Source organism: Pelecanus crispus, chromosome 1 (assembly GCF_030463565.1).
Source record: "Pelecanus crispus isolate bPelCri1 chromosome 1, bPelCri1.pri, whole genome shotgun sequence".
NCBI classification, from domain to species: Eukaryota; Metazoa; Chordata; class Aves; order Pelecaniformes; family Pelecanidae; genus Pelecanus; species Pelecanus crispus.
This window is the reverse complement of record NC_134643.1, coordinates 908,343-932,627: the sequence shown is the minus strand read 5'-3', so window position 1 is coordinate 932,627 and position 24,285 is coordinate 908,343. Positions and strand designations below refer to the sequence as shown.

Genomic DNA, 24,285 nt, shown 5'->3' with positions numbered 1-24,285 from the left:
TACTTGTATTTGAAATTTGCGAGTTAACGCACTTGGTCGGGAAGATAAAAAAAGAGTCCTCACTTTCCGAAATCTTGAACTGCATTTAATTGTTAAATGAACGGAAGACCTCCTCTTTGATTTTAAAATCTGTTAATGTTTCTAGTAATTCGCATCAACGTTAAATATAACAGATGAATATCTAAAGCATGGTAGCGCTTGTTCTGAAAAATTGATTTATTCAGTTTCTTGCATTCCCAGCTATGTTAAATTTTCTCTGACAGCCAGGATGAGGCAAGTTAAGACGTTAGCACTGAAATGTGCTCCGTGTCATTGTTTACAGAGGCAATCAAATGCTTCCCAGACCCTGTGTGATATCATAAGATTGAGCAGAGACCAGAGCAATCAACTCCAGGATATACCTGAGCCTGATCCACTTCTCACAGCACTGGAATCGTAAGTACTTGTCAGACGAGTGTTGCTAAACTAATTGCTACTGATACCGTCGCTTACTGATAGCTCTAGAGACACAAACTATGCATGTCAAACCTTTGCTTAACTCTTGACGTTTGTGCCAGCCATTGAATACTGCTTTTAAACTGCAGCATCACTTAACCACCTTGTGAGCTTTCTGGGGTTTGTAGTTCTGTCTGAAGGCAGGAGATCGGGGTTGATGATCCCCAAAGCTCACAGTCTAATTCAAGGCAAGGCAATGCTCGTGTGTTAAAATGCAGTGGCAGTAGTTGAGGGAGATTCCACAAAGGCAAATCTTAAAATTCCCCTGTTGAGTGTTCCTTGGTGCCACGCGTGACTTTAGGTGCAAGGCTTCAGTCATACTTGGCCGATCGGTGGCTCTTATTCCCCGCTGGTAAACGTGTTGCACCGTACAGATGGATTTCAGATCGTCAGGTTCCTGTTCTTCAAAATTGGGAAGAAAATGCTGTGACAACAGAAGGAGTTCTCTCACTGTAGTAGCTTGCACGTCACCATGCACTTAGTACGGGGCGTTATCAGCTTGCCTTCCAACCTTTGCTGAGGTCTCCTTACAAGCTCTGAGTCTCCTCTGGCATGCTATTTTTGGCTCCTGAGTCAAATATCGGTGGTAGATTTCTTAACTTAATGTGAACCTTGGGTTGCGTGCTCTTCCACAGAGGTAAGGCGATGCTGAGATACTGCCTGATACGTCTCACCAAAGATTGCCTGCCTGCCTGTTACTAAGACTGAATCATTAATCTCTCTGGTTTTATTCTCCAAATTTGGTTGAACCCTGAAAGAAGTAAGCTTGCATACTTTAAATGCCCCCCTAGCCCTCCCTCATCATTCAAAAAGTCATTCCATTATTTGTGGCACTAGGGCTAGACGTGACAATTCAGATCTCCTCTCTCTCCCATCCCTGTGGATCCCTTAATACTTTAGAGTTAGCGTCAGCTACTTCTTTCTCCTCAAAGTCCTGTCACCTGCGACCATCATGAGCTCTCACCATGTCTCAGAAACATTGTGCAATGCTTTAATTAGAGATGATATGTCACAACACAGATACATAATTGGTTTAATCATTTTCTGCCTTCTGGCTGATAAACATTGCAGACAGGATTTGTAAATAGAGGTATTATTGTCTTTTATTAGCCCTGGTAGTTTGGCTGGAGAAGTCGAAAAGCTGTTTTGGTTCCTAAGCGTTTTGTCATGTTTGCAGATACGTTGTATAACTTACTTGAAGGTAGTCTGTCACTAAAGTAATTGTGGGGAGGGGAATCTAGTGAATTCCACCGTTTGGAAACTCTTGGGGTGTGTTGGGTTGTTCTAAAGATGCAATCTAGTGATAAAATGGCACTAGTGTGTAGTCAGCAAAAGAAGCATTTGTAGTACTTCAGGTTTTTAAAGTTACATTTGATAGAAGGGGTTCTCTTGAATTTTTTCAAGATGTAAGGATGCTTGTGATCCCAGCTAGCCGTGCTCAGTACTTTTCAGAACCTGCGGTTGTATGTCCAGACAACTTGCAGTAAAACTTGGAAGAACTTTTTTCATTTGAAGTTTGGGTTTGGTTTTGTTTTTTAAATTCAGAGCTAACTTGTCTAATGTTACAGAGGGAATATATTGATAAGAAACTTGCACTTTCAAAGAGTATTTTTATTGGGAGTTATTTCCCAAATAATGCTAAGTATGAGTTGTGTACCAGAAAATGCTGATTTTTCAAGTTTAGTCTATTCCCTTGGCATTGTTTCTTTGCTCTTTATAACGTAGTTTTAAATTACTCGTGTTAGCGTGTTTACCGCTTCCTATATTTGCTTCAAACCTAAAAACATTTCCTGGAGATTCAACATGAGATTAAAACCAAAAAGAAGTTCTTTTAGGCTTAAAGGTGCCATTTTGACAGAAAAGGGATGAAACAAGCCTTGCAGTGAATAATAGAGCATCTGTAACTAGGGCTTAAAATTCCTCTTTGACATGTTTTTGTTGACCCAGAGCTTGCTTAATTTGTGTGGCATGGCTGTTATTTTCTCCTGATTCTGAACTGGCAGTTCGTACGTGAGCACCAGGGGCGCCTGTTGGGGCAGGAGCTGATGTGTGTGGGTGACAACGGGCCGTGAATCGTGCTGCACGCGAGCGCCGAGGAGCCGTGGGCTCTGCAGACGCGTGCAGGATCTTCCACGGGCTTGCCGTGTAACTCTGCCCCTGCAAGGAAACGCTCTTTCTTAAATGCTTTCCTTCCTTTACTGCGCCTGCAGAAGTAAGGCAGACCTGGCCTTTTGTCCCATGCCCTACCACAATATTTTCTTCCCAAATAGCGCAGCGTGGGATTTTCAGTGTAGGCTGCATCCCTGGTTGTGGAGCCTTCAGCGTCGCATCAAGTCTGTATCGGTTTTGAGCCCTTCAAAGTTTGGAGGTGAGCCTCCAGCTTGGGCATCTCACCTGGGAAGTCCAGGACCTTTAACGAGGGTCGGGGTTCACTGCGGTGGGAGGTGTGCTGGGCCGTCGAGAACGCCCTACTTTCAGACTTTTTCGGTAATTTTAGACTTTCTCAGTAGTTTCGGAGAGGGGTGGGGAACCCTGCTGGGGCGGGCAGAAGATCGCTGCCCGTGGTCTTTCATGAGAGCCCTGTGACACTGGTGGTAGAATTTAAGCAAGTTTCCTTGATTGCACCAAGAATTCTACAAAGCTGCAGTTTGAAGTTTGGCTCATACTTTACTCAGATGCTCTTTAGCTTCTTCGCTTTCCCTCCCAGTCGCCCTCACTTCCCTGGTGTTCTCGGTGTATACGCCTGGCCTGTTTTCAAGTACTACCTGTAACTTCCGTGAGATAAATAAAAATATTTTTGTGCTTTCAAACAGCACTTCTGAAAGTCATTATACCCCTTCACTGTTTAGAAGAAAAAAATATTTTGAACAAAAGTGATTTTTTTGCATGACTCTACCTTTCTGCTGAAGGTCACGTATCTCATGACTTTTCTTGGCCAGTTTTTCCGAGCATTACTGGTAACCTTTTTTGATCTTTGGATAACTTTTTTTAATCTATGAATCATGAATTAATGAACAGCTAGTGCAGCAAGAAGGAGCCACGATCAGGGTTACGGAATAAATATCAAATTTAGATTTTCAATAACCGCTGGCTGTATGCAATAAAAGTGAATTCTGTTAATCACGGTAAACTGTTACTTCTTTTTCCTGACTCTGCCTCTTGTGCTTGTGCTGATGGAGTGTATTTAGATGCTGCTTATTAAAATAATTCTATCTCATGCATTATTCATGTGCTTTACATTTTTATATCATATTTTATTTATACAAATGTAAATGAGATTTTTTCAAATGTTAGAAAATAGTAAAAATTAGACTGTGAACTTGAGTAATACTGTTTTTAGCTGGACATGTGACTTAGCAAGCCGAGAAAGGCAGTTGCTGAGTACTGGATTTTGGAGAACTGTCATTAACAGCCGCAGAATTAGCGTGGGAAAGCATCTGAATAGCAAGGTGGAAGCAGGCGCTGCTGCGGTCGAGTCGCTGCAGACCAGTGACGGTACCGGCCTGAACCTCCTGTGCCTCAAATCCATCATTCGTTTAGCGTGGAAATAGTAGAGGGAGAGGTGGGCTGTTACCTTTGTGCTCATTCTTATTTAAATCTAAGGCCATGCTTGAGTGTCAGAATAATTTTTAATGCTGGAAAGGACCAGTGTCGTTATTCATTCAGACTCCAGCAGTCTTCAACGCTTTCCTTGGTGATCCCTCCACCTGGCCCCAAATCTGTCGGGGTTTGGGAGGCATCTCATCTGGGCTTAAGGGCTCAAAGAGATGGCGAATTGATTAAAATATTTTAAGGGGATAATAGCCGAGACTACTAAAAGTGTGCATATTATTTCCAGTTTACATTCGTTGGCCTCTGTTTCCAGGTCCTGGATCATTGTCTGCCAGTGGCAGATGATAAGGGTCAGCTTCCACTGTTTGTTGGCTGTCCCCCGCAATTCTGACGGATAATTTTAGACTATCAGCTAATAGCTGCATGTTGTCTTTAATGAATTAAATTGACTGAGTTAACCTGTTGGTTGTCTTCCGGTTTATAACCAAGAGGTATATCCTGTTGATAAAGGAGAATGTCAGTTTGGTTTGGAGTCTAGGTGTTTATGGCCAGGTCTTGCCTTAGTGGTGAGTAAGCAAGTTCAGAAGCCTGGTGTAGAGCCATTCTTGTCATGTGAGACTTCAGAGTGGAATGTCTTTATTCTTTCTCAAAAAAAAAAAAAAAAAAATTGCAGCCTTTTTCTTCCAGAAAACCCAGAAGTGGATTTTTTTGGTGATTAAAGCAAGCGCCAAATATTTCTAATTCTTATACTGCTACTGTGTGTGTATTGATCAACAGGCAGGAATGTGTGGAGCAGCTCCTAAAGAATATGTTTGATGGAGAACAGACTGAAAATTGCATAGTGAATGGAACACAAGTTCTTCTGACATTGCTGGAAACAAGGCGCTCTGGGTAAGTTAGCGCTTCCTTCCCTAGCAAGAACAATTTTAGCAACTCCGGTCTAGTTTTACTTAAGCAAAAAAGGAATTTTTTTGGCCCAGTGCGAAGCGCTGTCTAGAAATGAGTACAAGAAAAGCTGTTTGGGTTTTTTTGGATGCGGTAGCTGTACCTCATGGCAGTCGTACCAGCTGGCAACTGGGCCCTTCCGTGGGCTCTTGGAGTCCTCTTGCGCACGTATAGCAAAGGCTTGTCTGCGACAGCAGAGATCTTAGCGCAGCATGTATGCGGTCGGGGAGGAAACGGTCCATCATGCATAATCTGGGTGATGATGTGTATATCTATATATGGCTGTATGGTTTTAATTTTGTTTTTTTGCAATTATATCCCCCTTTTATTTCTTTTTATGGAGATAGAGGAGAGAAAAGGCAAAAGGGAGTTCTGGGGAGGAAGTGAGACAGTGAAAATCTCAATTTCTAAAAAAGGAGAAGATAAGGAAGAGTGAAGGAGATAATGGAAGATTAGGAAGAGGTACTGGAGAGAAGATGGCACTGGGCAAAGGAGCTGCTAGTCCGAAAGTCATGTCAGAGTTAGAACTGAAAAGCTGAGATACCAATTCTGCTGTGTCTTGTGCCCAGGATCTCGGAAGAGTTACGAGTTGGAGGCTTAGGGTTCCCATCTAGCCCATCCCTGCCTTGCTGGAATTACGTTTCATTACTGAAATGAAAGGGTTTCTTTTATTCCTGTGTTAGCCTGCTGTTGGAAGGGGCTAGTAACAGTAGTAATTCACGGCTTGCCGATAGAGGTACGATTATGAGCACAGCTCCGTGGCTGCTCAAGGTTTTCATCAGGTAGTATATTTATGTACTTCTTTTTGAGCACTTGTGGAGGTTTACCGTTTTTAACAAATGTTTATAGTTAACTCTTGCCGATGTGATTTACTTTTCAAACTTTTGGTAAGTTCTAAAACCCAGGAAGCGCTTCAGTAGTTTGTCAGCTCTGCAGACAGCTTATTGTCTGTCTTCCCACTCATCTCGTTCACAGTTTTGATTATGTGAACATCATCTTGTAAATGATATATTAATATATTGTAGTTACGTAAATATATTCAGTAGCTGGAAATGATTATTTTTCATATTCATAGTTATTTTTCAAGAGAAAATGACCGACATGGACAGTGTGACTGGAGACCCTTTTAACATTTTGTCAAATCTTAACTGTTGTGCTTTTCTTGACAGAGTGGAAGGACTGATGGACTCATACACTCAGGGATTTGAAAGGTCTTACACTGTCAATAGCAGCATCTTACATGGGATTGAACCAAGGCTAAAGGATTTCCACCAGCTGCTGCTCAGCCCTCCCAAGGTAAAGCAGTTCAGCCTTGCTCAGGAGCAAGTGGCTCCTGACCTGCATTTCAGGGCTTCCCTTATACACAGGCTCCCTGGATATTTGCTGAAAGCGCCGTATGCCGGGACAGGCAAGCATCTTTTGAAGAAAACGTCACGCTTAAAGTTATAATTCAGGTGCTTAGGGACTAGGCAGTAGGAATTTTGAAAGCCATTGTATTCGAGTAAAACCAAGAAGTAGAAATATGTTGGGACTGGTGGCTTGTGTAAAGATGGTGAGGGGGTGAAGAGAAAGGAACTTTCAGTTAGTGGATATTTTGAGTTTAATCTTCAGTTTTGGAAGTCCAAGTCTCACGGTGGTCACACGACGCTGTCCTCTGTGTGGGAAGATGGTCTAGCTTTACCTGCAGAGAACATTTAGGAAATGAACTAGTTAAGTTCAGTCAGATCGTTGTGCCTATACACCCAAGGAAATGCTGATCTTTGTTGAGGGTACTCATTATCTGTTTCTCTGATAGAAAACAGCAATCCTAACTACAATTGGTGTCTTGGAGGAGCCACTGGGGAACGCTCGTCTTCACGGATCTCGTCTAATAGCTGCTCTGCTTCACACAAACACTCCCAGTATTAATCAGGAACTATGCAGACTCAGTACCATGAATTTATTACTTGTGAGTAATACAGTGTGACACTGGGAATGGGGAGAGGGGGAGTAACTTTAAACTGGGAACGTTCTTGCTTTCCCTTTCATCTGTTCAGTGCAAGGGAGCTTGTTTCATGTGTGCCGGTGTCGACTCATTTTTCTAATCTGCTGAAAGTAGGAACATCCATCCTCAGAATAGCTTTTGTAATACAAATACAGTTGCTTAGTATTTTGAAGCGAACCTCATGCTTCAAATTTATTGTTACAGGAGTTTAGTAGTGCGTATGCAAAATTGTCTGGTTATTGAGAAAGCTTGGGTATGTTGGTGTGTATGCAAAATCGTCTGGTTATTGGGAAATCTTGGGTATGTTGTGTACAGCAGCTCTCGTAATACTGAGAGCTGATCTCTTTCTCCAGCTGTGAACAGGGACATGTTCTGAAAACTGCCAACACAACCAGGACAGTCTTTCAGAAAATTATTTTTATACTTAGAAATTATGTAGTTAATATTTTTCTTATGATTAATTCAGCCACGGAATAGCTAACACTTATTTTCAGCGTGTCTGTGCTGTGAGCCCTAGCTGTGTGTGAGAGTGCTCCCAGTGTGCTCCGTTTATAGGAAAGTACACGTTACGGCAGAGCAAACGGAGCACGTTCACCTGTAAGTGGATGTCGAGGCCTATAAGTAACGCTGTTTGAGTGGAATTGCTGGTTAAACAACTAGTTGGGCAGTGTTCTCATGTCATTCGATTGGTAAGAATGGGAAGATGTATCTGGAGTGAATTCTTTTGTTTCTCGTTTTTTCCAGGACTTATTTTTTAAATACACATGGAATAACTTTTTGCATTTCCAAGTGGAATTGTCCATAGCAGCTATTCTCTCACACTCTGTGCAAGAGGGAAAAACTACTACTAATGACCTAGAAAGCAAAGAAGAGGTGCTGAACGGAAATGTGGCCACAGAGAACTTGGAGACTCCAGCAAACAATACCGAGAATATCATGATTACTCATGTAAGTCTGGTCGTGTCACCTGAGCATTTTAGACAGGTTGACTCAGCCTGAATATGCATTAACAAGAAAGTGGTATGATGAACTTTTCAAGAGCGTGGAGTTTATTTAAAAGTGTCTAGGTATAACTTGGTTCTGTCAGCTCTGGGTGGAAGTGGATTTGCTTCTGTACATTCGTTTTTAGCATCCAATTACAAAATAAACATACCACCCACCTCATTTAATGGGCTTGTGAATCCATTTTTATTTAATTTTTTTGGTAAAGATGCATATAAACTTTGGACAAAACAAAACAAATAGACCCTACAACTAGCTAACTACCTTCTGCATTGTGGCCCTAATGATGAAAATTTATTGTCGTGTTTGTAAAATGACAACAATGTTCTTCATTGCTGCTCATGTGAAGCCCAAAAGCTGAAGATGTTTAGAGGTATTGCTGGTTTTCCTGGATCCCCTGAGAAAAAATATTGAGCAAGAAGAAACTTGAGCTCTTGGGAAAGATAAGTGCTGAACTTTAAGTTCTTGTTCAGCAGGAGTGAAGGAATGAACAAAAGTAACTATAGTTCAGTACAGACTTCCTAAGGCATGAATCTTACTTTGGCAAACTTTTGAAATGTTCTTCCTATCTCTTTTTTTTTTTTTTTTCTCTCCCCTCTAGCTGTTCCAGAAATGCTGCCTAGTGCAAAGGATATTGGATGCCTGGGAAGCCAATGACAAAATACAGTAAGGGATTTTGCGTTCACAAGGCCCTTGTTCTAGGGCTGCAGGTTTAGAGTATTGCCTTGAAATATGCTTTCAATTATTTGGATAATTTACAATTTAATGGTGTCTAAAATGACTTGGATTTTGATTGTGATTTGGAATTAGGATTATTTGCATGTTAAAAAGCAAATTCACCAAATAGGCATATAATTTGAAAGCATGAGGTTTTTTTAGATGCTTATAACATCTCAACCCAAATACACAATATGATTCTTTCTTGCTTTCTCAGGAAATTGCATAGCATATTAATTACATAGAATATTAACTTTTTTCTTTTTCTTTTTTTTTTTAAAATGCATAATTCTGTTCTCCCTAGAATGAGCAACTGTATGGAAACTGAGATGGGCAAGCATTTTTGCCCCAGATTTGCCCCGCATTTAATAGTCTAACTTTATAAAACACTTGGATTTCATGCTGATTGCAATGATTAAACTGAATAATTAAAAAACCCTAAAACATATTAAAGTGAAAGTATTATCTAGGCTTCTCTTTCTTTGTCCATCTAAATGTTTTGGTCCTCCCTCACTATTTTGAGCTCTTTATTGGCTTCAAAGTGCTTTGTAGTCCCACTGTAATTATTTTAGGCTTACTGTCAGGCCATAATTGGTGGGTTGGATTTTGGTTTGATTTTTTTTTTGTTTGGTTTGGGTTTGTTGGGGTTTTTTTGGTTTTTTTCACTCTTGCAACCCCTTGGGCTGTTGATAACAGATTCTGCTGATAGTTTCGTTGCACGACTGTCATTGTGCACAGTTTTATAGGTAACAAATATCTGTGGTTGCTGCTTAAGAGTTTTCCTAATTAAATTAGATAGGAGCTAGAGCTCATACATATTTCATACCAAACAGTTCCAGTCACCACATTGGAAAGAATTTTAACGGCAAGAAAAAAATACCGAGTTAACAGAGAGGTGTCTCCGCTGGTGTGCTTTAAGAGCTTTGAGTTTATATGAAGATTATTGTATGCGCTCAGTGAGGAGATGGAGTCAAGCACTGGGAGCCCCAGGGTCAGAGATTCCAAACTGGGAGCTTGGGAATTATTTCTTAAAAATCATCAGCTAGAATGGTGGTAATGTTTTCCTGCTGGAACATGGAATTTCTCCTTGGGTTCTTCTAGTTTTAGTTATTCCATATGTTCTTGATAAAGGACTTTGTAACTACTAGAATTTAACTTCTAGGTAACCCAGATAATTATTTTACTGCAGTCTATTTGATCTGCCTAGGTAATTAGAATTTAAAATAAAGTAAGTCTGGTCAGCAATGTGCTTTTATAGGAAGCTGTTTACTGTAGCACATCTTTCTTTGCCTTCCATTCATGGCAATGTAGTAACCACCAATTGTGGCATGGTTGATAAAAAGTATTTGAAAGTATTGAAATAAAAGTTATTTTTGCATGGGTGCTGCCTGCATTCCAGCAGTGTGTTAAGGACTGCTCAACTCGGGGGAAAATGTTGTATAGGTGCTCCCGGAGTGTACAACCAAAGAAGACAGATATAACACTGCTGTATGCTGCTTTTCTCACCGCACGCTTTCAATTTTTGAGAAAGCTGAGCTCTGCAATTTTGCGGAAAAAAACTCGCAGCAGGGCTGGTGCAGCCGAGGCGCTCGGCAGTGCCGTGGATCTGGGCTGGGGCTGTTCCCTCTCTTGTTGGTTTGGGGGGCAAAAGAAATAGCCACGAGCCTGTGTGCAAAAGGCTGGAGCTTAGCATGGGGAACTCATTTCCAGGTGTTCACTTTATCTGAATAGTTCTAAACCCTGAATTTGGGGTTGGGGTTAGAGCGCTGTTCTTGCTGTAGGGCTTACGTACAGAGAGAGTTTGCATTGGCTTTGTACTCTGTTTTTTGGTAGGGGAACGTGTGGAGGCGTAAGGCAGGTTTTTCCCAAACCATCTAGTCTACTCACCTGCGTATGTTCAGGTCCGACATTAGGGGAAAGCCTGAGATAATTTCAGTATAAAGTTATTCGACCTGCCAGCTCAGACTGCTGCGCACCGATCCCCCCAGCAAGGGTAGAGGAGAGTTGACACGAGCACTGCATACCAGCCCAAAATTAACTCTGACGCCTTTAATGTCTTCCTCTCTCCCAGGGAAAAATGGAAGTCTTTATTATGTGTTGGCTCTGTTAGCATCTCGGGAAGAAACCTTTGTTTTACAGCTGGAGACTTAGTAACGTGGGGTGGAAAGCTCTTGCCATCCTGCTTGTAAGGGTTTTCTTTTCATTTACTTTGATTCTGACCCACCGATTCTATGTGTGGGCTTGAGTCAACCTCGTGTGCTCCTTGTGCTGCATCAAGAAATAGTAATTTCTGAATTTGACGTCAGGATTTGGGATACTTTAATGTGCATAGTGTTACAATGAATAACAGCACTGTATGTAAGAGTTTTGTTTGGGCTTATTTTCAGCACCTGCCAGTTTAAAGGCAGAAATGCTGTTTCTAAACACAGTACTGTGACATTTCTTACCAGGAATTTGCCACTGGGGTTTACATTTTTCTTCCCAAATCTCATCAGTCCTTCTTTGGATACTGTGGGAAGCAGAATTATTTCAGGCTCTTCACCCCCTGAGTTTTAGATTCCTTCTTTGCTCTCCGGTGAAGGAGAACCAATGACGATTCAAAGAAAAGTGACTTAGAGACTGCTTGGACTTAGTGCTGGCTTCTTAGATTTTTTTTTTTTTTGGAAGGGGGAAATCTAATGGTTGTAGATTAGTGTCTTTTGTTCTCTTGAATTCATCTGCTAAATACTTCAGTTGCAAGTACAACTCTAAAGCTTTTTCAGTAGCGGTGATGTAAATTCTTGTTGCTGTGAGTTTTCTTTAGCGGAAATTATAACTGGATTATTTAGTTCTGCGCTGGTCTTTCAATGTACCCGATTAGCTTGCTCTTTGTAAGCGGCTTAAACTTTTATCTAGTGCGTTCAAACTGGATGAGTGATCTCTTCCCTCTCGATAGATGAAAAAAAGGCAGAAAGGTGCGGTTGTTGTGGGTAGACTCGTCCCGTGCCCTGCCTGCGTGAGCAGAGAGCATTCCTGCTGATTCTCTGCTCTGCTGTACTAACCCTGCTTGGATCGTGTGTACGTATGTCGGACCGTTGCAACAGCGGGGAACTCTCAGCGTCCCTAGGTTATGAAGTGGTTATGACTGCGACCCTGTGCCTCTTGGTGCCTGGTTGTGTTGCGACTGGCTGTTTTCTCTTTCCAGGGCAGAAGGTGGAATGAGGCGAGGCAATATGGGCCACCTCACCCGGATAGCCAATGCTGTAGTACAGAACATGGAGAAGGGCCCCATGCAGACTCAAATTAGTGAGTTCATTAAAGGTACATGCTCCTTTCTCCATTCCTTCCCCCCTTGATTAAATAACCCTTGCAGGCCTTTTGGAAAAACTTCTATTGCATGTGTTGATTCCTGTTATAATGAAAAGAATTTCCAGTTAAATATCACAATTTCCCATAACTTTAAAAAATGGCTAGAACAAATTTGGTTGCCCTTTGTTTTCATACGGTTACGCTGAAATTGTTGAAACTTTGTTTTGGCAGCGGGAGGCTGGAGGTACCCTTTTTGTGCTAAGGAATGCTTCTTTTCATCCAGACTTATGTGTGCGTTTTATAGTGCTTATTTACAGCACTCTAGGGTGGTGTTTATGAATGGTGTTTCTATACTTCCTTATTCTTACATCTGTCCGAGAGGAAGAGAGACACCAGAGTAAATCATAGAAACATAGATTTGTTGAGGTTGGCCAAGCCCTTCAAGATCCCCCAGCCCAACCATTGACCCAACACTGCCAAGGCCACCACCAAACCCATCAAGGGCAGAGTCATCATTTCATCTTGCCTGCCTTGGGGGCTGCATTATTTATAATGACAGTAAAACTGGGAATCACTGAGGTTGGGAAGGATCTCTAAGATCATCAGCCCAGCCGTCACCCCAACACCCCCATGCCCACTAAACCATGGCCCCCAGTGCCACCTCTGCCCGTGTTTTGAACCCCTCCAGGGCTGGGGACTCCCCCACCTCTCTGGGCAGCCTGGTCCAGTGCTTGGCCACTCTTTCCGTGAAGAAATTTCTCCCAATATCCAACCTAAACCTCCCCTGGCGCAGCTTGAGCCCATTCCCTCTCGTCCCATCGCTGTTCCTTGGGAGAAGAGCCCGACCCCCCTCCCTGCCCCCTCCTGCCAGCAGCTGCAGAGCGATCAGGTCTCCCCTCAGCCTCCTCCTCTCCAGACTAAATGATCACAGAGGTCCTACATCTCCGCTTTGTTGGAGCTGTTCACATTGCCAGACTTTGTCCATCATGTCTTCACTGGACTTTATTTTGAGAACTAATTCTATCTGCCGTTTTTACGTGAGAGGAAATAAGATTTTCCATCTGCATTTGCATTAAGGGAAACAACGAGCACTAATATGACTTGAGTTTCCATTTGTGGCATCTAACGAACATATCAAATGGTATTATAGTAACTTGGTGTGTTGTCATATCTACATGAAAATTGAGAAGTCACAAATATTTTAGTAAAGACTGAAAGTTTCACAAGTCACGGTTATTTCTCTCCGTTGTTTTACTGTACTGGGTCTGGCTGGAATGAAGATAACTTTATTCATAGCAGCCGTGCGGTGCAGTGTTTTGGATTCGTGACTAAAACGCTGTAGGTAACACGCCACTGTTTTCGCTGTCGCTGAGCAGTGCTTGCACAGCGCCAAGGCTTTCTCTTTTACCCGCTCTGTCCGCGCCCTGCGGGGCAGGAGGGGTGGACGGGAGGCTGGGAGGGGCACCGCCGCCGGCTGGCCTGGATTGACTGAAGGGATGTTCCGTGCCGTGCACTCAGCGGTAGGAGCTGGGGGGACAGTCTTTCCAAGGTAGCTCCTGCTCAGACTGAGCACCAGTCTGCTGGTGGGAGGTGGGGAGCGAGTGCCTTTACATCACTTGCTTTGGGGTTTTTTTTCCTCTTTTCTCCACTTATTTAACTTTCTTTATCTCAACCCGTGACTTTTTCTTGCTTTTGATCTTCCAATTCTCTCCCTCATCCTGCTGTGGGGTGGAGTGAGTGAGCAGCTGGGTGGGTGCTTAGTTGCTGGCTGGGGTCAACCCAGCACAGTCACCATGAAAGAAAAGGAAGAGAAAAGTAAAACCTAAGTCACGTGTATGCTGGTTTTCAGAAAGTTGTAGTAGAAGTTTTGTATCTTTAGCCCACGGTAATTCCACAAATCAGTTAAGATTAAGACCAGTAATATCTTACTGGTTGGCCTAATGAAAGACATTCCTTTCTCTGCAGAATTTACCATTTTTAGAAAATTAGGAGTAAAATGTAACTCACTTTGCAGAGCACTTACGTAATGCATGCATTACTTAGCTCATGTGCCTGCTCAAAAACTTCCAGGTAACCAGTGGGGCTAAATGACTGGCTTTGATCCCTTCTCGTTGAGTTGTGGTAATCTTTATGGTGACCTTTTCATTACAGAGCTACCTGAAGATTGTAGAGGGAGATGGGAGAGTTTTGTAGAAGAGACGCTGACGGAAACAAACAGGAGGAATACGGTGGATTTGGTGAGAACAGTGATATTGTGCATATTTCGGATAGGCCTGCTATCTTCTGGACTTTCTTTAAAGAAAAAGTGATATTGCTGGGTTTTTTTCTTCTTTTGCTTGTTTTTATGAAGTAGGCTTATAAGGGCAGAGTGTTTGTAGAAAAACATATTCCATAATAGTTCTTCCAGCAGCAGCTCTGATACATGTTGGTAAACTCTAGTCCATGGTTCTTTGTTGTTCATTGGGACAGTTTCTGCCTTCTGAGGAGTTTGGTCTTTAATTGTATGTGTGGAATGGAAGTATTTGAGTTTTCTCAGCTTTCATTTGTGCTTTTTTTTTTTTTTTTTTTTTTTTTGTCCTTTTTTCAGGTGAGCACTCACCATCTGCACTCTTCCAGTGAGGATGAAGACATTGAGAGTGCTTTTCCCAATGAACTTTCTCTCCAGCAGGTGAGCTGACAACGTGCTCCTCACTATTCCTGGGAAGCTTGCTTCTCTGCTTTGCCCTTAATCCATCCCAGTGTGGAACAGCTTCCTAAATTTTACTCTTCGTCAGTGTGTTCAGCTCTTTTGTGGTTTTCCGGCATAGTTACTTACATGGTCTAGACTCCACTTGGGAATAAATTTGCCTCAGACTGCATGCAAATCCCAGATGCACGATGAGTCTTGTATTCCTGTGCGGCACTGCGTATTTCTTTCTCTTCTCCTGGTTCTCCCCACACGAGGGGGCTGGGTGGTCCTGATGCTGTAGACCAGCTGCAGTGAGTTCCTGTATTTCCCAGCCAGCAAGGTAGCGTGCAGTCGAACTGGAGCCGATGGAGGGGTTTTGCTTCCTCTTGGGCTATGTAGACTTTTATTAAAAACTGAAAGAGCCATACTAAAATGTTAGCAGTAAAGAGCAGTAAACAGTAGCAGTAAGAGCAGTAAAAAGCCTTGTCTTAGGAAGAAACGAAGGTAATTCAGTGTCCACTTGCATTTAGCCAAGATCTCAGGATCCTCAAAATCTGAGGTACTCTGCTAAAGCTCCATCAAATATATGGAAGCTGCTTTTCAGGATGAAATATTTAGACAAGTTCTTCCAACCTTTTTTGATGCTAAGAACATAAAGAGCATTAGCAGAACATACGAGTTTCAGCCTATTTAGTAGGAAGCTACCTATGGGGAGTAAAAAGACAATCTCAATCTGAAATCTAGTTAAGGGTAAAAATGAGTTGAAAATAGTTGGTAGTTATTCTTTTGTCCAAATACTCTAATTGGCTACTCTGACATTACAAATACCTTTCTTTTCCTCAGCTGATACTTAAAAAGTGCATTAAAAAGGGGAAAATGCATTGCCTTTGTGGGAAAAAAAAAAAGTTTTGTCCTTTATTGTGACAAGTATCAATAGAATTATTGACAGGAGCCTGCAGAACTCCTCAGACAGGAACGCGGGTACTTCGTATCACCTGCAGTGGAATCACGACAAAGTGCAGCTGCAGAGATGCATGTTTGAATTACGTAGCTGTAGCTGGAGTGGACTGCCTGCCAGTATTCAGAATTAGCCTCCAAACAGAAGTGATCTGAAGAAAAAATGCAATGCGTAAGAGCAAGTGTAAGATTCTGTTTGGAGGCAGAAGCAATCCTTTTCATAAATAGAGAATGAGGCATGGATGAGTAGGCTACAAAGTGACCAAAAGCGTATCTGGGCAATTATCTCGAGGTACAAGCTGAAAAATAGAAGACCCAAGCTGCTGTGGGAAACCAAACGTATGATAGGTGGGAGTGTTGTCTCAAAGACATACGGAGTAATTTTCCCATTCTCCTTGGTGAATGTCCAGTTGGAGGCAGCGAACTTCAAAAGTTATTTGTATTAGCAAAAGGTAGGCTAGAGGATAGTGCTGAGAATGAGTAGAGGTGTAGAACATGACATAGGAAGAAAAGTTGAAAGAATTTGGTCCGCTTGGTCAAGAGAAGATGAGATTAGGTGGAGACATGTGCCCGATCCTACAAGAAAGACGGATTCAGAGGAAGTGAAAAGTACCTTCTTGATGTCCGTGGTGGGTTTAAGTTGCAGCAAGATAAATTTTGTATTGCATCAGGGGAAAACAAACAAATGAAAAAAAACCCAATACAATGTTCTAATAGAATAATGAAGCCAACAAATGGTTTCCTAGGAAAATTTCGTAACTGTCTTTGGAAGAAGTTAAGAGCAGATCAGAGAAGCACCAGACTTGCAGATACTTGTCCAGGACTTGCAGAAATCTGTGTGAGAACAGTCTGAGATCCTGCTTTGAGAAAGGGGGTTGGAGTAGGTGATTTCTCAAAGTTCATCAGTTTTCTATGATTTTAATGCTTTTTAGAATATGTGTTTTCGGCCAGCTTACTTGAACATCGTTGGACACCATAACGATAGCTCTTTTTGGGTTCTCTTGCTCAGGCCTTCTCCGATTACCAGATCCAGCAGATGACAGCTAACTTTGTGGATCAGTTCGGCTTTAACGATGAGGAGTTTGCAGACCAGGATGATAATATCAAGTAAGTTTATAAAACTTCAAGGGGCTTGTATTTAGCATTTAAGCCTCTTTGTATCTAATCTCTCTTCTTCTGGTTCAGGTTTTAAAATGAACCTCACTCTATACCTCCATTGGTTTGAAACAAACAGAAGACTGAGCAATGGCTTGGAAAACAGCTGACCTTTTTTTCTTTTTATAGGGGTCCACCCTTGATCTCCAAAGACAGTTGTAGAACCAAGGCAAAGTATTTTTTTCATTTTGAACAGAAATGTTTTAAATAAAACACGCAACTATTATCCAGCCATATTCTAAAATAAATGTAATTGCACAGAAAGCAAAGCATTAGAGCTAACCGTAGGCAATTATACAGATATTCTCCAGTGGCATTAAGTCCTTATTGAAATTAGGAGTAGAAAGAATAGCGTCTGATGAAGTCCACAGAAGAATTTAGCCATTTTCTCTCTTAGGAATAAGGAAACATAGATAAGGCAGGAGCAAATAACAGTTCAAAGGAGGCAGATACAGGTGGATTTAATGTTACGTGTCTTTCTGAATTCAGTGTTGAGAAGTGCTTCTGCTTTTATAGAACTACCTAATCTAATCAAAACTGCAGCTCATCTTCTCACCTTAAAAACTGTAGCTAAGGAAATTACTGGGACTCTTAATTATCCTGCTTGTCCATAATGGTTCAGAAATCGTAACCATTTAGTATACATTTATTGACAGGGCAGTGCTCCAGGAGGATGCCCAGTGTGTTTCCTGCTCGTCGATTTGGCCCGTTCACTTTCCTCTTGTGGCAATGTTCGCCTCAACCGAAGGAATTACTTGTCAGCCAAGGTGACAGGGAGAGCGTGCGGCAGTAGCTGCTGTACGCACCCTCATGAGCAGACACTCGTAGGGAATGCTCCGCAAAGAGCTGCAGGAGCCTGCTGTCCTGGGATCCTGGCAGAAACCGGAAGGTTTGAGCCCAGAAAGCTCTGACATGCCACATCGCTCTGACTCTCCGGCTGCTCCACATCTGATTTATTGAGGATTCTTTTGCTGGTGCTGCTCAGACCATGTTTTTAGCAGCTATTGGGCTCCATGAAATATCTGAAATGAAAGGACAATGTGGAAATAGTTTGGCTGCTTCAGAGTTGCTTTCAAGCGTGAATCAAAGTAGAGAGTCGTAAGATCCCTAGGGTCACAGGAACGCCATTGAGGTGTTTGCCAAATAGTTGGGAGCTGTATTCTCACATGGAGAAAGATTTTGGAGTCCAGCTTTCCTGTCTTTTTTTTTTTTTCTGGGCGTTGTAGATGCCCAGAAATTTAATAAAGCTAAAAAGTTCCAGACTAGAATGAGAGTTTAATTTAACATGGATTACTTAGTTCTTTTTTAAGTTTTTTTTTTTAAGTTTTTTTTTTTAAAAGTAAAATACACTTTTAATTTCTTATCAGATAGCAGCAAATATTGAACTCGCGTATGTGTAGGTGGAGGGGAAGAATTAACTTGTGAGGAGCTGCTGAAGGTAGCTAATGTCCATTTTAAAATGAGCATGGAACTGAACAAAATCTGTAATGGGATGTGCTAGCCTTCTCTGTGTCTGTGATTGCAAAAGGAGGAATATGCTACGAAACTGTTCTGGCATTGAACAGTCTGAGAGTGGTGCTCCCTGTCGCCTGTTTTCCAGCTGTTGAAAACTGTTGCAGATCTGAATTTGACTATTTTAAGAAGTATTAATCATGTTTCAGTGTCCTGGTGGTTTGCATGACAGTATTTTTTACTAACTGGAGAGTCTCCTTTGAAAGAAAATAACACTGTCCAAAGTGAAGAGATATGCTGAAAAAACGCCGCGTTGACCTGCACCGTGCTATAGGTTGGGGTTTTTTGGCCTGTAGCACCCTCTGCTGTCCTTACACTCCTAGGTCCAAATCAGAAATGGTTGTTTCATGATTTTTGCAGCGTTCATGCTGGGGTTCCTGAGCCGCTGGTACACTAAGGTTCCCTGAAGTTACTGCAGTTATGTTAAAACAGGCAGGTGCGGTCCGTCTGGCTATTTCTGGTGACGTGCCCACCGTGCAGGCTTCAGTCCCGTCTCTGGGTCGTCTCGTGCGGAGGAATCCAGTGGAATTCTTGGGTGAACGTAGGACTGGAATCCCAGAGCAGCTGGGTGCAGCTCCTTTTCTTTTTAATTGATTATGAGCTCATTTTCTTTTCAATAAAGCTTGGTTCAGCTGAAGAGACCCAGTGAAAAAAATTAAGATAGCCTTCATGCTGCACAGGTGCCATGAGAGTTGCAAACCAACAGCCAGATGTTGCTGTGGTTGCCATGAAGCCTCAAAATACCGTAGGAACAAGAGAATGACAAAGGTTGTTCACTCAGGTGTTGAATCAGACCTGAGAATGAAAACGCTACATATTTTTTCAAATACTCAAAAATACAAAATAATCTTTCATCTCAAAGAGAGGAAGCCATTGCACATAGTGTGGAAGTGAATATTCTGGGAACAAACGCAGAAGGCATTGAGTGGTCGCGTGAAGCGTCTCTGCAGTGAGCTGTCCTCTGGTCTTGCACTGCGGCTGCAAAAGCGCTTTGTTACTCCATGCCATCACTGAAGTTTCTTTCCCTTCTTTTTGCAGTGCTCCCTTTGACAGGATCGCAGAGATAAACTTCAATATAGATGCTGATGATGACAGTGTAAGTGGGTATTTGGGGATGTTTATTTAATAGGACAGATTCTGGCAAGTTCATTCATGCTTAAATTAGCTGTTGTCATTTTGAAAGAAAAAAGATTTGGTATGTTATTTTGGTAAATGAAAACTGGTAACTGGACTCATACTCATGCCTGAGTCCAGTTAAGGAACTCCGGGCATTACATGTACCCCTGGAGAATCTCCCTACATTTTCTTGCATTGTTGAGGATCTTCAGAAGTAGTACTCTTTGCACTGGAGGAATCTTTCTCTCTCTCTGCAGTGTGACTCTATTGTCCTTATTTTCACTTTGATAACCATTCCATATGCAGTCAAAGAAAAACAGAGGGGATTGGGTTTCTTATGGGTCTAAATATTGCCGTGCTGTGGCTTGCCTTTTCTGTTTTATTGACCTAAATCAATACTCGTTGAGGAAGCTGGACGGTGGCTTCAGAGGTGATTCCAAGCTCATCTCCTGACCAAAGCTTGTTGTAGTCAATACTAAGACTTAGGTTTCCTTAGTCTTAAGATACTTCCTTTTTCACTTATACAGTACTATGAAGAGTATTTTTTTCTCTCTCTTCTGACTGCTCTAGACACTGCTCTGTAGATACAGAAAAATTGTTTTCTTTTTGAATCTGCCAGCTAAGTCTGCAGCCACCAAGAGCTGTTTATATGCTTGTCTTAAGTTGGTTTTTTTCCCGAGTAGACAGTTTTTGTGTGTGATGGAATTCTAATGCAGCTGTTGGTTTGGACCGTGCACGGTCTGGAAGACAGCGCTTAATCTTTTCATTGAAAGATCCCAGAACGCTCACAAAAAGGCAGATCATTTGTATATTTACAGGGATGCTTCACTTTACCGGTGTCTGAAAAGTCATTTCCAGAATGGAAGGTTGTATGTTTTGAAGGGGGTGTGTGCACATGAGTTAAGTATTATCGTATTTTCTTAGAAGCTCCCTGCAGTTCTGTCAGGAAGAATGCAGTCACTGAACGAAATGGCACCGTGGATTGTTAATCCAAGCGGGACAGTTTGCATGCGTGGCATCGCTTTGTTCTCTAAGCTCCAAGCTGGTCAGTTTGCAAATGCATTCTCAAGGGAATTGTTTCCAGCCCTCTTCTACAGTGACTTTATGTCCCTACCCCTGAGGAGGGGTGCAGAGAGTCATGTAACAGAACAGCTCTGAAGCAGCGTGCAGGAGTTCCTGCTATTTTGGAAGCAGCGTAGGCTGAGATACTGTTGTGTTTCTTTCTTGATCTGTCACGGGCTTGCTGCTTCTGAGCATACGGTGCTATTATTACTCTTCCACAGCTGAACATTGCTTGTTTCACAACTTGGGATGTAAAATGAAATAAATGCAAACACCTTCATGGTATTAGTTGTGTACAAATGCTGTTCTATGAACTTCCTCATCGTTGAAGTTCTCGCTTCTGTCTCCAGAGAATGAACGGAATTTCTTTTCTTTTTAATACTATTTTAGCCCAATGCTTCCCTGTTTGAAGCCTGCTGCAATGAACGGATCCAACAGTTTGATGATAACGAGGAGGAAGAAGATATCTGGGAAGAGAAGGAGATAACCTATGCAACCCAAGTTAAATCAAGAACACGGTAAGGTGAAAACAAAAGATCGATATTCTTTTCTTTCCCCCTAAATGCTATGAAACTGTACATTTTAGTTAAGTGCACGCTTAATTGTTTGTTATTTATGTGCTGTGAGGCCTTTTTCTTGCGTAAACCAGAGCGCTTTACACGTCACACTTGCACAAAAAGAGGTGGTGGTTTGTGTTGAATGTGAAACAATGATCCAATTTGAGGGAATGCAGTAATGATGGAAACACTGAATTACTCAGTCTATTATCAAAGACACTAAAAAACCCACCCTTAGGTTGAAATGCTTAGAACTTACTCCTTTCCTCATATCTGGGGAGGAGGAGGTTGAAAGAATTGTAAGACTGAGGGTAGTAGACAGAATATTCTTTTTCAAAATGTTAAAAGAAGAAACGTAATGTTTTGCATGAGAATGAGTGACCTCCCATGGTGCATCTCTGGCATTGCAAATCACAATTTTTCATCCCTTTGATATAGTCAGTTATTAAATAAAGTTAATTCTATAATTTGAAGTCTGAAAATATGATCAAATGAGACAGGAAAAATGGCCAAGACCTTAGTGTTTGTTTGCCTGGCATCAACAAACTGATTGGCTTGTTCATACCCAGAATTGACACCACACCAGTGTCCCCCTTGTTTGCTACTGGTTTGTCTGCTCACATCAATCCCGAGCCCCGAGTGTTTCACTGCAGCGTATTTCCCATTACAGCTCTGCAGATGCATTTTGACAAGTAAAGCACTTGGGGACTTTAGCGGAAATATCTAGAGGAGTGCCTGCTGTTGCCTGTCTGAGCTTTGTATCTTTTGGCGCAGTTTGTGCTTTCTCCCTGGGGCAGGGAGGAAGCAGGTGAAGGATGAACTGGCTGCGGTAAGGGTTTTGCTAATTCTGAGTTCTGCGATTTAGATTTGGAGCGTCTCAGACCTCGGAGAGTTCGTCAAAAAGTGATCTTGAGAATGGAGATCACGATGGTAGCGTGGACTCCGAAGAAGAGGAGGAAGCAGAACAGCAGCCCCCTCCTTCCTCAGCGAACAACAACAAGAATAATATTTCTGAGCAGAAAGACTCTGACTCCTCTGAAGGTAAAGAGTTTAAAACCAGCATCATCCCATTTGAAATGAGATCTGTAATCATCTCTGCAGAATAGCACTTTGCAAATTGCCAGGTTTCTGCAGCTATTCTGTAGTTCCACCTGTGCAGATGAGAAGTGTGAATTTCAGTCTTCATTTTTTTGCCTCTGAAATATTAGTGAGATTGAGCCCTGCCCAGCTTCTTCAGAATAGCAGTGGGATGCTTCAGTTACGCTAAGACAGCCACACGGGTACACGTACAATAATACTACTAGCTCTTTTAGTACAAATACTAACGAACAAAATACTACTGGAGGATTATGACATTAACTCCTTACATTATATGCATTATATTATAAGAGTTTTATGCAGACCCTTGCCAAGTATCTCCACACTCCCTGTATCGGCCTGATTGCCTTTCTAGTTTCAATTTGCATGCTGCAAACCCATTCTCACAGTGCCTAGGGGACGACTGTAGAGGGACGAGGTTTTCCCAGATCACAACGCAAATAATGCTGTGTAAGTTCATGAGACGCAGTGTTGTCAGCAGAGCAAATTCAGTCAACTGAAATAAAGGGACAAAAATATTAACCTTCGCTCCTTGTTTGGCACAAGCATTTTCAGTTTAAAAATGTTTCTTTTTCTAGGTGATGTCTTTGTACTGTAACTGTGAGCATAATGCGTATTTATTCCAGTAATCAGCGCTCTGCACCCATTTGGTAGTGTCAGATATTTCCAATTCTTATTAGGAAGAACCAGTATAAACACCACAAATGGCAGCCTGTGGATAGTGTACATCGGTTTGGTTACCCTTCTAAAGACTTTGGTTCAAATTTTGGTTCAATTTTTGAGTGAGTATAGACTTGGTGGATCTCTCCTACTCTCAGTTTTGTTGCATGCAGATCTGTTTGCACGACAGACCTCTGCAATCCTTTCTCTTTGTTGAGAAAAGGTAATGAGAAATGCTTTTCAAAAATCTGTGTAGGAACAGAAGTATGTTCTAATGAATAAGGAGTAGGCTGGGACTGTAAAAAACAAATTATGTTCTTAGTTTTGCTCAAGATCACTTCTGTGGTCTTAAACATTTTAATCCGTGTATCAATTCCTTACCCGTAATTGCCAAAATTAAACAGTTAGTGATTGAAATGGTTGAAAGCCATGCCACTTAGCTTTTGACAGAAAGCTAAGGTACTTACAGTTCAGCTGGAAATCAGTGGCTCAAAGAATGAAGACATTCATCATGTCACTTCTCCGAGTTGATGCTTCTCTCTTGTGGATAACGTTAGTATTTATCGGAAGAGGGATTTTCAAGCTGATTGGCTATAACGTGCGAGGCAGGCAGCTTCCTGTAGGTTTTGAAGGAGTGCCATTGGATGGTCTTTCTTTTTTTGTCTCTGGGATCACTTTGGAATATTTTTGGGATGGCCGAAGATTCTGAAAACTCATAGGAATTCCAGGCGGTTGTTGTGTCTCTCCAGGGTCTGGATGGACAGCTGTGTTCGAGCCCGTGAACTCGAAGCCCCCCACACCCTGTGTTGCCATGGACGTTGGATCGAGCGTTTGGGATTCAGCAGCCCCAGAGAACACCACCCCAGAGGAGAAAGGATGGGCAAAGTTTACAGACTTCCAGCCTTTCTGTTGGTGAGAGGGGCACGCGTTCTTTCAATTTCCTTATAGCTTTTGAGTGAAAGAATATTTGAAAATACGGTTTGATGGAGTACATTGACTGTAATCTTGCCTTCTTCCCTTTCCCTTCTCCTTGCTACCCTTGTTATTTTTTAATACTGTCTGAGTGTTCTGGATTGGGGCTTCATGCTTCTCCTTGCCTTCCAGTGCTTCTGACTGGTGTTAGCATTCATTTGTGTCTTATCATACAGGAATACTTTACGTATCATCACTGCTAACAGTTTAAAATAAGTAAATGAATAAGTATTCTAGAAGTTCAAAATATTTATGTAAAGAAAGAGTAAGCTCTAATGATTTTTTCCACTGGGGATATTTAGAGGCACAACCAAGGTATCTTCATTCTCAAGGCTTTTCCCCCCCTACTTTAGCTCAGAATCAGGTCCCCGATGCAGTTCTCCTGTCGACACAGAAAGCACTGATTCAGATGGAAACCCGAAGCAGAGTCAAGACAAGAACTGTAAGTGAGAATGTTACAAGTCAAAACGTGTATTATTTAAGCTGTTTGAAATCCTGCATAGCATACCGAGTCTGCTAGGGAGAACTTCCCTCCAGTGTCGTCT

At 42.0% G+C, this 24,285-nt stretch overlaps 1 protein-coding gene across 1 annotated transcript in view; it reads left to right on the top strand.

Moving 5' to 3' along the window:
- Positions 1-24,285, top strand: part of PPP6R2 (protein phosphatase 6 regulatory subunit 2) — a 114,084-nt gene that overhangs the window by 72,823 nt on the left and 16,976 nt on the right. The window contains exons 7-21 of the mRNA XM_075728181.1: positions 323-435; positions 4,825-4,938; positions 6,162-6,288; positions 6,788-6,940; positions 7,721-7,924; positions 8,580-8,644; positions 11,880-11,995; positions 14,135-14,220; positions 14,571-14,651; positions 16,618-16,715; positions 19,314-19,371; positions 20,844-20,971; positions 21,876-22,051; positions 23,518-23,680; positions 24,094-24,182. Coding sequence (XP_075584296.1) covers positions 323-435; positions 4,825-4,938; positions 6,162-6,288; positions 6,788-6,940; positions 7,721-7,924; positions 8,580-8,644; positions 11,880-11,995; positions 14,135-14,220; positions 14,571-14,651; positions 16,618-16,715; positions 19,314-19,371; positions 20,844-20,971; positions 21,876-22,051; positions 23,518-23,680; positions 24,094-24,182 — 1,771 coding nt within the window. The remainder of the gene's footprint in view (positions 1-322; positions 436-4,824; positions 4,939-6,161; positions 6,289-6,787; positions 6,941-7,720; positions 7,925-8,579; positions 8,645-11,879; positions 11,996-14,134; positions 14,221-14,570; positions 14,652-16,617; positions 16,716-19,313; positions 19,372-20,843; positions 20,972-21,875; positions 22,052-23,517; positions 23,681-24,093; positions 24,183-24,285) is intronic.